Source organism: Octopus bimaculoides, chromosome 5 (assembly GCF_001194135.2).
Source record: "Octopus bimaculoides isolate UCB-OBI-ISO-001 chromosome 5, ASM119413v2, whole genome shotgun sequence".
Taxonomy (NCBI): domain Eukaryota; kingdom Metazoa; phylum Mollusca; class Cephalopoda; order Octopoda; family Octopodidae; genus Octopus; species Octopus bimaculoides.
In genome coordinates, this window is record NC_068985.1 from 60,773,425 (window position 1) to 60,786,205 (window position 12,781).

At 31.9% G+C, this 12,781-nt stretch overlaps 1 protein-coding gene across 6 annotated transcripts in view; it reads right to left on the bottom strand.

Annotated features, from left to right (window-relative positions):
- Nucleotides 1–1,466: 1,466 nt before the first annotated feature.
- The window catches only part of LOC106869304 (pleckstrin homology-like domain family B member 1), a 462,567-nt gene continuing 451,252 nt past the window's right edge, over nt 1,467–12,781 (bottom strand). For all 6 annotated transcript variants that reach the window (XM_052967731.1, XM_052967733.1, XM_052967734.1 and 3 more), the window contains 2 exons: nt 8,198–8,344; nt 1,467–4,534 (listed from right to left, as the gene is read on the bottom strand). In XM_052967731.1, the coding sequence (XP_052823691.1) occupies nt 4,097–4,534; nt 8,198–8,344 (585 nt within the window). In that variant the 3' untranslated portion in view covers nt 1,467–4,096. The remainder of the gene's footprint in view (nt 4,535–8,197; nt 8,345–12,781) is intronic.

Below are 12,781 nucleotides of genomic sequence, written 5' to 3' on the forward strand. Positions count from 1 at the left end.
GTAGTTATACTTTTTTCTCATCTGTCCAGTTTCTACATTCTTCTTTGAAGATTTTTTCATATCTTTGAAAATATGCAGAAAGGGTAATCCCTTCTTCTAGATTATAACTGAATTCTTCAAATGAATTTGCTACACTGTCTGGTGAGTAAGAACCTTTGGCTGGCTCAGAGCTATAGTGGAAGGTACTTGCCCAAAGTGCTACGCAGTGGGATTGAACCTGAAACTATGGTTGGAAAGCACACTCCTTAGCCATAAACCATGCCTGTACCTCTGTGTATATACACACACACACAGACATGAATACATACACATCTTTAAATGTAATAAAATTTTAAGAATGCTGCAAAATTCCTGTTTATCACAAATGATATTGAAATTGTTTTTGGAGAAGAATGTGCCTAAATGACAGAATTAGTAATGTATGGTAAATGATAATGAAATTTAACATGACTGTTGTTTTGTAGTCTCTGTCCATAAACTTAATGGATTTCTCCCCCCCCCTCTCTCTCACACACAAAAAAAAAATGTTGAACACTTTCTGACATTTGCCATTTCCTTCATTTAACAATTAAATAATTTCTTTCTTTGATGAATTTTTTTTTTTCTATTGCTGATTGTTGCAAGAACAAATTTAACTAGTTATTTTGATAATTAGTTCTTTAGACAAATTACAACATCAGCTTTTGTAAAAGAATTATAAAAGAAACATGTTTCTTACTATTTGTCCCAGCTCTTCATATTCTCTGTTCTAATCCCTTTTGGAGCTGATAAAAATAAAGTACCAATCAAGTACAGGAAATAATGGTACTAACTAATCCGCTCCCCTCAAACCTGATGATTTTCTGTCTAAATTAGAGTCAGACATTAGATGTATAAAGAAAAATAATTAAGCCATCAACTCTGCTGGGGTTTGGTCTTGGAGGGTCTGTGAAGGCTTAAGGTACAGCCCTTGCCACCAGATCAAACAATGATCAACAAGTCCTTTAATGAAGTATACAGAACACTTCTTTAAGATCTCTGATGACAAACTTTGTTGTGTTAGAATGAATAACATTAATTGTTTAATAAGTTTTTAATTAGTTCTTTAAATTAATTTGTCTGTTGATTTGTCAGATTTAAATCATTACACTTGTCATTTATCCTGTTGTTGTTTAACCCCAAGTTAACCCAGTGTGTGCAGAGCTATGATCAAAGGTCTCCATAACAATTCTATCTTTTCTTTTTAGGAATATCTCATGCATGATCTAATGAATGATTAAATATACAGGGCATGTGTAATGTGTGAATTTAGCAGCTATTTTTAGCAAGTAGAGCAATCATAGAGAGGCTATTTTACTGGCTTTGCCTTGCCAATGAACCATACTGATATGATCAGACTTGTAGTAACTGTGAAGGTGGTAAGAATGCTATAAAAAAAAAAGTGCCTGAAATTTAGAAACATTTAGAAAAGAAATATCACCAATAAATACACAAAGATAAATATGATTTATTTTACTGTTTATAATTCATATATATATATATCCAAACTGAGAGAGGATTTACAAAGTGAATGTATATGCAACAATTGGGTCATTTGCAGGTAATGCTGTTATGAAAATCTGCATATTGATGGTAAAACAAAGGTAGAACAAAGGTAGTGTGGAAAGATGATGCAAGTGTAGATTATTGTCGGCGGTGTGATTATTGGTAAAAGAAAACAGCTTGTTGAAAAGAATTGTGGCCCTCGAATCATTTGTTTGGCAAAAATCCAACACATTTACACTATTAGGAAGAACATCAAAATAAACTGCAGCTGTCTGTGGAGAACATCTCATTTGAAGTTGCAGACACAGTGAAATTGGTTTACCAATAGATGAAGTCAAACAATTCTTATACAATTGAAATCATGTTTCTCCAGAGCCTATATTTTGTACAAACACCACACACATACAAACTTAGACATGCATTCAGTTTTGTACTGAACTCTTAATATACTTTGATGTTTATGTGTGAAATTGAATTTATCAAGATAGCATATATACATGCTGATATACATACATATATACATGTATGTACATATAGACTTTGTGTATATAAGTACAGATGTAGGTTTCAGTATTCAGTTGTCATTTTCTTCTTTCACCATATATATATACACACACATACATACATAATACGCACACGCACACACATTCCTTTTTCTGGTTTTAAGGATAATTCTTTTTCTTTTCTCTAATCTTGGAATAATCTTGAAATAATCTTCATGTATTTTTATTTTTTTTGTGGTTTAATGAAAAATTATCAAAGAAATTTCAAAAAGTTATTTTTTTCTTTATATATTTTGTGTCCTGTTATTTTTTCTGTCTTTCTTCTCAAATGATAAAATGACAAGACATTGGTAAAATATAGAGTACTGATATAGTGGTGGTAGTAATTGTAGGGCTACAGTTGGTGGTAGTAGAGATACAATTGGTGTGGGGGCTGGCAGGGGAAAGTGTCCTCATACATACATATACATATCTACATACACACACACACACACAACACGTGTGTGTGTGTGTGCATGGAAGGCAATAATAGTGAAAAGTGTATAGCACAACCTGTGAATAGCAAGAAAGAATGTCTTTGTAATAATATCAAATGAGCAGCATTAATTACTGAAAGAATACAGCAGTTTTCATAATTGGGAATCACAATCACAGAATTCCTCTCTCAATACTATTTTGCTGTCCCATTTTAATATTTTCAAATATTTATACACATTACATAGATACATACATATACACACATATAATATATATATATACATATATATTACACACATATACATACACACGCAAACATACATACAAACTAACTTGTTTGTGGTTAACAAAAACACATATTTACAATATTTTCCCCATCAAAATGTCATTTTTTTATTGTGTCAGGCTAAAACTGATATTTGATATTGATATTTCATGTTGGAAGAAAGAGAAAGATGGATGTACCATGGCCATCATTAACAATTTACAATGGAAAATATCATAGTTAGAAAAAAAAAAAAAAAAAAAAAAACTGAACCAACATACAACTGGAAGAAAAGACCATCTTCCAATATCATTTCAATATTGTATGAAGATTGTAACAAATCTAAACAACAAAACAATGTTTTGTCATAAAAACCAACAATATAAGTTCACTTAAAATTTACCAGTAGGAAATCATAGCATCTACACTGAACTCCACAACTCTATAGTTTATTGGGATATATGTTTTATATTGTTTCTTTTGTTATTGTTTTAGAAAGAAGAAATAAAATAGACAAGAGAATATACTAGACATTTTTATCAGTGGTATATACTTGTCTATAAATATTATATATTCTCTGAGTGTGTTTTAGTTCACTTCTCTAATATAAACTCCGAATAAATTAAGAAGAAAATTCGAATATTTTTAAAAAGTCAATTACATATGTAAACTAATTACAAAATAATAAAAGTTATTATTTTAAAATCCCAATTCTAATGAAAGTTACACAATCAACAGCACACATGCACACTCATTCATGCACACAATACAATTTTAAGTTATACAGTGATGTTGTTGTTGTAAGTGGTTGTCGTGGTGTTTGTGGAGGTGTAAAGACTAATTTCACTGCTTAATATGAGTTATCTCAATAGTATGAGTAATAGTTGATTGATTGCAAGAACTAGTTACATTACAAAATGTAGATGACCATATATACAAACACACACATATATATGTGTGTGTGTGTGTGTGTATATATATATATATATATATATACACCCAGCAGGTTATTACCACAAACATGTAGATTGATGAAGAAAGAAGTGGAGGGGATATTGGTTTATGAAAGAGCTGGATATTACAGAAATTTGTCTCATCAAATCTCAGACACATGGGAATATTCTACACTTCTAATTAATTTCTCCTGCCTCTTGACTTACCATATACATACATGCACACATATATGTACATATATATATATATATATATATACATACACACATACATGTATACACACACATACATATATATATATATATGACATGTGTGTATGTGTGTTAGCATGTTTATTTGTTAGGATAAAAGTGGAGTGTAGACACTGAGTCCATTAGAATGTGTGATAACCTTCGGCTCCTGTGAATATAACATCAATCCATATCCTCATGGCTTCAGCACTAGGGCCAACAAGGTAGTATGTCCGATCATAAGTCTTCACACAAAATGTCAGCTTTGGATTGGGGCTTTTCACTGTCCTTAAGTGGTCAACATAAACCTCTTCTATGGCTTGGAAATAAATGCCTCCTCGAGCTTTAGTTTCATTTTTGTCACTGTAGTAAAGAAGTGACCGTTTCATTCGGTCAAAGAAGAACCAGCGTTTGTGCCACGTTTTAAACTTGCTGCCCATTTTTTGTAAATAGCCTCGGCAGCTGGTCATTGTGACAATAACCAAGGGACAAGAATCTAAGTTATGACCGGCTGCTTCAATATGTTGACGTAAATCAAAATCTTTATTCCGGATAGGTAAGTACCGGGTTAATGGTCGAGCCTGAAATGAAAAGAAAACAACAATAAAACATCATATTATAATAATCTGAAGAACCAAAACAATGAGGGAAACCAAATTGTCTTGATTTAATTCTCCACAAGTTAAAACATCCTGAAACATTTTATATCAGGAATTCCCAACAAGGTCAAAATTATTGGTTGGAACCATTGAAACAATAGACCTTTTCTAACTGAAAACAACAAAGGAAGCTCTATGAAATGTAAGAACAGTAGCTATAGAGAAAGAAACTATAGTATAGTGAAGCGAGAGTAGCTATTATATAAGAACAGTAGCTATAATATAGGGAGAGTAGTTATAGTAGCTAAACTAAGACATATTCTTGAAGGAAAGTAAGTAACATTGTCACATGCCATGTTTATCTGTCGTTCAGATGATGTTAGAATGAGGTGAAACAGATATTAGAATGGGGTGTACCAGATACTTCTATCTACCAGGTGTCTATGATAACATAAGAACAATACCTAATACAACATCAACAAAACAGTCTTTGTAGTAGATATCAATATACTTTCAATGTTATTATGTTAGTTTTGTATGGATGAATTACACACACACACACTCACTGTCAAAGACCAGCTGCATACAGACAACCACTGACACATGCATACAGACACTAACAGACAATTACTGACACATACAGTCAGTCACACACAAAGAAACTAACACATGCAGATACAAATACAAAGATATATATACATATATATATATATATATATATATATATATATATATATATATATATATATATATATATATATGACTATGAGGCCATTTTGTATTTGTCACAGGTTACAAAAGAATTCACTTAACATGTTGAGTAATGTGGAACAACCATGTAGCAACATGCAGGGTAACATGAAATAGTCAAGTAGCAACATGTGCAGAAGCATGGAACTGATAATAAAGTGATGGGAATATATTACTGAGGTGTCTATGAAACACACAACATAATAATTATAATTGAACAGAATTTCAGAAGAATGAGGCTTGTTCTGTTGCTAAGATGGTTATAATCAACAAATTGGCTGACAACAAAACAATAGCAAGAAGAGGATGAAGAGAATAAAGGGAGAGAAGGTAGAAAAAGAAAAAGAGTAAAGCTTAGGTAACTTTAGTAATTGCTAACTGTGTGTGTATTTATATGAAGAGAGTTGCATGACAGCATTGTCTGGCAGTGAAGTAACAGTGATGAAAGCTAAAGAAGAATTTGATTAACTCTAAAGTTGAACATGGTTCTGAAAAATTTGATGAAGTGCTTAATGAAAAATCAGATATTAGATGCTCCCTCCCTCAAGTGATTTCATGATCATAGTGCTAACTTTGTTCAAACATGTGATAAATTACACACACAGATGTTTTTTAAAGGTTCTCCAGTAGTTTTGATGATGGATTATTGTTCAATCAACTGAATTTCTCATTCCTGAATTAATAGGTAAGTGGTTGAGTATTCCACAAATGTATATGTTCTCTTGAATTCATTCTCAAATAGAATCAGTGTAACATAGCATGTGATAAGACCGTACCTTTTGAATTAGGGGTAAAAATCTACCTGATGGGTTTCTGTACAGTTTCCATCTACCCAATTTCACTCACAATGTATGGAGCAACCTAAGGTTGTGACATTTGCTCAAGATGCCACACAATGAGATTGAACCCAAAACTTCATAGTAGCAAAGCCTAATTCTTAACCATACAGCCATATGCATACACACAGAAACTGAAAGAAGCCTGTAATGTGTGTGTGCGCACACACACGTGTTTGTTTACATTTGAAATATGTGAAATGAAAGATCTCTTACCTGAAAAACAGGTAGAGATTAGAAGAAGGAAGGGCATCCAGATCTAAAACAATATCTCAATGATACACTAGTGTATCATATTAGCATGGGAAAATTAAAGAATTTTGAAATTTATTTAATTTCTTCTGATTTATGCTAAATTATACATAAATAGATGATGTTTAATTAGTGATGAACGGACAAAAGCATGAATCTGAAAATTAGGCTATTCTCTATTGTACTAGCTTAATTAATAAGTGTTTTCTAGAGCATTTGAGTTGTATGCTGATTGAGTAAGAAAGTTGGGCATGTTTTCTCTAAGGAATTGTCAACAAACTATGAAATAGTCTGTTGGGACACCCTTCCCATTTTTCCCCACTGCATATCAATATTATAGAAAGAATGTGTTTACATTTCTACTACACCCACAGTGAGGCTTTCTCATACGTAATATATATGAACACTTTTTTGATGCTCACTTTTTCATGTTCACATAAGATGGAATTCATTGAGGAAAATTTTCTATGGCTGAATACTCTTCCTGCCACCTGCACTCACCAGTTTTCAAGGAAGGTATTTTTCTCTATGGTGAGACATTTCCACAGAAAAAGAACAGCTCCACTTGTATGACAGTGATGCTTATTTGTAACTATTGTCGAAGAAACACAAACACGTTTATATGTGAGTAGCTCTCTCTCTCTCTCTCTCTCTCTCTCTCTCTCTCTCTATATATATATATATATATATATATATATATATATATATATCCAAATCCACTAATAAGTCTTTAGTAATTTTGTCTATAGTAGAAGGCACTTGCTTAAAATCTCACGCAGTGGAACTTAACCTGCAACCATGTGTTTGGGAAGCAAACTTTTTAACCATCAGCCATGGTATATAAATATTTATATATTTGCAACATGCATCCAGTTTGCCTGTCTGACAATAAAAAAAAAATTCACCTTTATTGCACACCCAAGTAGTATGGGCAATTGTAGAAATCACTTGCCCAAGGTGCTACACAGTGGGACTGAACCAGGAACCATATGGTTAGAAAGCAAGCTTCTTACCACACATAGCCACACCTGTGCCTATATATTTATTTAATTTTTCATTTTTATAAGAGAAAACTAGAAAGAAAGTACCCATACTACTTGGTTGGGTGTAAAATACGTTGTTCCAATATAATTTATCTCATTGATGCAAGTTTGGAAAGAAAGGAAAAAAAAATTATTATAACAGAAAAAAAATCTTCAAAAGTTTCTGAATGTGCCATTTTGTGGAAGAGTAATTTGAGATTGTAGAAATAAAATCAATTTTTTTTACACAGGCTTTGTAAATAAGTAATAAACAAACTTTGAAGTAACAAAGAAATAATTAGGTAAAAATTCCTAGAGTTACCATTTTCTTCATATACCACACCCTTCCCTCTCTCAATACTGTTATCTCTTCCTTCCATTCTTCCTTTCTCTCCTCTTCACTCATCAGGTGTTTCTTCTCTCAGGTAAAGTCATAGCTTGACTAATAAGAAGATACATACACACTGCTTTACTATCTTAGTACTTCTAACCATTGGGCTGTTGACATGATGGAGCACCATCAATACAAAGTAGGAAACAAAGACATTTATTTATCCAGATACACTGATTCAATCAGTTTGGCAGTTTGGTGATATGGGTTGGCAGGCAGGGACAGATAGAAGTCACACTTTACTTTCATCCTGGTTAAGAATACATTCCATCATTGTCCTTAAATATAAGGACCAGAGTCAGTTCTAAAACTTCAAATAAACAATCATAGTATCTGTTCTTATAAACCCTTCATAAAAAGCTAAATGTAGAATATGCATAAAAGAAAACGCCACCTGTTGGATTTGTTTCTCACGTAATTGTACTTGTTGTTGGACTAATTGTTCCCTTAATAAGGCTTCTTCTTGAAGTTTCCTCTCCAATTCTTCTCTTTTCAAGCGTTCTTCCTGCAATGCTACCATTTCACTCTCTCTCTGTTTCACCTGTGAAAAAGAAAACAAAAAAGTTTTAATTTAGTACTTTTCTCCAAAACTTACAGAATTATGTTATTAGGAGAAAAATATAATTATTACTTGAAGTATGATATTTAATTGAAAATGCCAAAACATTTGCTACTATCGAAACAAAAGTAATAAATATAGAGTGCTTGTTATTAAAAGAAAACTGGGTAAATGTTAAATGATACTTGGATTTATTCAAGTGTTCTCTTAAGAAGAGAAAAAGAAGTTTCAAAGTATCAAAACCCAGGGGCAATAAAGAAAATCTAACCAGTTTATTTGCTACATATGTAAAATTAAAACTAATTTATGGAAATAATTTTTAAAAAAAAATCATGAATAAATTAGGGGAAAAAAAATTGAAAAATTCGATAAAATCTTGCAAAGATAAATTAGATGATACCTTAGGGATATTTTTAATGACTAATATCTAGCTAAATTTTCTTAAGACTATTGAAGAAATTTGACTTTTAAACATTACACAAATAAGAAACAATGTGTTCAAATGTCTGAGATGTGATGTTCTTAAGAAGATCAATCATAGCTGTCTAGACTGTAAACTTCCTTCTTAGATGATATTTTGGCTACTTTGATATAGGAGTGCCTCAGGTAACTTTGTTATGTACGAATTAGGTCTGGAACTATGTATACATGTTTTTGAAGAAGTGAAACATCATACAATAGTTGCAGATCAAAACAGAGTGTAGAAGGAAACATTGTAAAGTCTTCTGCAAAGATAGCATTAGTAGTATGACAAAATTTTAAACTAATATCACAATAACTACTGACTAAATGTGAAGAATATTGGTATTCTTGAAGATTTTGTATTTATTGAGTACATCTACAGTAAGTGTTTATCGAGTAGATGTATAGTGGGTATTTATAGAGTACATGTACACATACTCTATCAATACAAAGTACATCTACAGTAGGTCAACCTCAAAGAACCCTCTCCAAGTAAATTACATGGAGAAATTATACTCAGATTGTGTTCCCCAAAAATATCACCATGAATCTAGCAGTGAACTGTAGCCTGTTCTTCATGGCAGCGAGAAGGATGCAGTAATTTCTGAATAACATAATATTGGAAATCAATGGAAACTGGTAGTGGTTTGTGTCCGCAAGAGTTATGGTCTCTTTATTGGTACCAACATAGTTCTGTTACCTCTGAAGAAGGATAAGTGTCCTCCATCACTTATTTCAGCTACAAACATTTATTTGACTGCAGCCATGCTTGAGCACCACTTTCAAGGGTTTTAGTTGAATAAATCGACTTCAGGGCTTAGTTTTGAAGCCTAACACTTATTCTATGGGTCTCTTTTCCGAACTACTAAGTTACAGGGACATAAACATACCAACACTGGTTGTCAAGTAGGGATGGGGGGGGGACAAATATACACACACACACAGATATATATATGTACACACACGGACATTTATATATATATATATATATATATATATATACACAAGATGGGCTTCTTTCAGTTTCTGTCTACCAAATCTACCAGGAACCATATGGTTGGGAAGCAATCTTTTTACCACACAACCACAGCTGCACCTATTTGTAACTAAAGTTTAACTGTAATAAACAAAAGGCTGTGAACTTTCATTTAGCTGAATGGTACCTTTATAACCTGGCCAGCTATAATTCTCACATATCAAAGATGCTCATAATAAATGTCTTTTATTTTTTAATTAACAAATAACTGAAATTATCGAAACCAAATGGCATCTAATTCTATGAATTATCAAATTACTTGAAACACTGATAACTTTTGGACAAATTTCAAATTGATTTTTGAAGTGATTAGTAAGGGTTTCTCTTTTCATCAAAGATCTGCAACTTAGAAAGATTTTTCTACGATTTAAGCAGATGTTTAAATGTGAAGAAGGAAGTCTAAATTAACTAAAGTAGAATTATCAAGTATAAAACTGAGATGAAGTTTCATCTTGGAAATATTTGATCTTCACAATGTAACAACTGAATTTCTATTGACAAAATTTCTGATTTTAGTTTTGCATTTTAGCACTTGGGACACCCCTTTGATGAAATACTTATATACTGTTTTACTGCTTAACAAACAATTTGATGCATTACCTTTTGAGAGAACTACAGCTATTTCATAATTATTTACAGAATTAGATAGAAATAAATGTAATGAAGAATAACATCCTTTGAAAGCTGTAAATCACCCCTAACTGTAGTAGGGTTACAAATATGAATTAAACACAAAGTTGTAAACTACACAAACACAAGCAAATGATAAAGACTATGTCTTGATCACTAATCCTGCTTGAAACAACAATCAAATTTCTCTCAAATCATACCCTACATGATTAATATATCTAAGGACACAATGGATAATGCTGCCTAAAATAATAAAGGGGTGACCATAACTGGAATATTTTTGATCAAAGTCTACTCTATGAAGTCTCACCTGGGGCTAAACATCAACTATTTAACAATGACATTGTTAAAAGATCAATTAAAAATATCAGGTATTAAATAAGATTAAAAGAAATTAAATGTTGTTGTTTAGCACCAGGTCAGTTTTATTCAGTGTATACAATCAAATATATTTCAAACATAGTGTACCTAGGACTACATTATATAACTGATTTTTAAGTTGGTGGGTTTTGGTATAAGGGAGATTTGACTATCCTTTCTAAACACCAACCATTGTTTAAATCAGTTAAAAGTATTAGTATTTTAAAAAAGAAAAGACCAAAAGCAAAAAAAAGTATATCATGTCAGAGAAGAAGAGTTTTTCAAATGAAGGTAAAAACAGGTTGAAACATGTCAAACATTTTAAAGATTTCTTTAATTAAAGAACGGAAAGATTGACATCTAGAGAAGAGCCACTGTAAAAAACAAACAAACAAAATCCCTAAAATTAAAACTATTAAGTGCCTAAGTTGTGCTTAATTAATAAATACAAAATCAGGTATTGGCAAAGTAAAAACTGAAAAATTTGTTATTATTATTCATTGAAAATCAAATCCATTGTTTGATTTTCATTTTATCAATACTCTGGTGTGTGTGTGTATGTGTATCAAATATGCAATTGAAACAATATTACAATAAAAATGTGCATAACATTTATAATATATATATATATATATATATATATATATATATAGAGAGAGAGAGAGAGAGAGAGAGAGAAAGAGAGAGAGAGAGAGAACACTTTTAATTGTGATATACTGTCTCAGAGTAACTTCTCAAATAAACTTAAAACTAAAATAATACAGAGCTTGCGTTAGAATGTCATCAGCAGATAGTCAGATACCATTCTTCAACCTCAGAGACCAAGTGTAGTTAAAATACCAGGTGGATGATCAGCCTACACCATTCTGAGTGACTGCTGTGTTTTTTAATGCATAACTCCCTTTAAGAAATTTCTAGGAGACAAAATATCACAGCTAGCACCATTCTACATTGGTATGTATACTTAATAATTGTTATACACATCGTTTTACATATATATCTTTTACCTTTTATTTGTTTCAGTCATTAGACAGCAGCCATGCAGGGTACCACCTTGAATTTTTTGTCAAATGAATCGACCCTATTATATCTTTTTTAAGCCTATTACTTATCCTATCAATCTCTTTTGCTGAACCACTAAGTTATGGGGATGTAAACACACCAACGCTAGTTGTCAAGCAGTGGTGGAGGACAAACACAGACAGAAAAACAGACACACATAGATATACATACATATATATGTACAATGGGCTTCTTTCAGTTTCTGTCTACTGAATCCACTTACAAAGCTTTGGTCAGCCTGAGGCAATTGTAGAATTCACTTGCCCAAGGTACTACACAGTGGCACTGAACCAAGAACCATATGGTTAGAAAGCAAGCTTCTTACCACACACAGCCACACCTGTGCCTATATATATATATTTAATTTTTGATTTTTATAAGAGAAAACTAGAAAGAAAGTACCCATATGTACCCTATTTCAATTTTAAAAATCAAAACCATATTTTCCTTTGGGGTTGGCAGCCTGTTTTCTATTTTCTCTCTATTGATTGACCTAATTCACTGTTTTGAACCTCACCCTCACATACCACACACTAAGTGACAACACTTAACATTGTAGAACACCCAGTTATTTCACTAGTCAAATATACATGAGAAAAATTAAGTTTAAAGATAAGAGTAAATATGTGTTAACATATATCAACATGAAAGAATGAAAGATGGCGAAATTGTTTCATAAAATAACAATTACACTGATGGATTCTCCATTTTCATCTCAAAGTTTATGGCTGATGTATTGAATAATGGAAAAAGTAATACAACCGAGGAACAAATTTGGTAAATTTAAATGGGGGTGGGGGTGGGGGAGCAGTATAAATACCTACATATTTATATGCATGTGTGTGTGTGTGTGTGTGTGTGTGTGTATA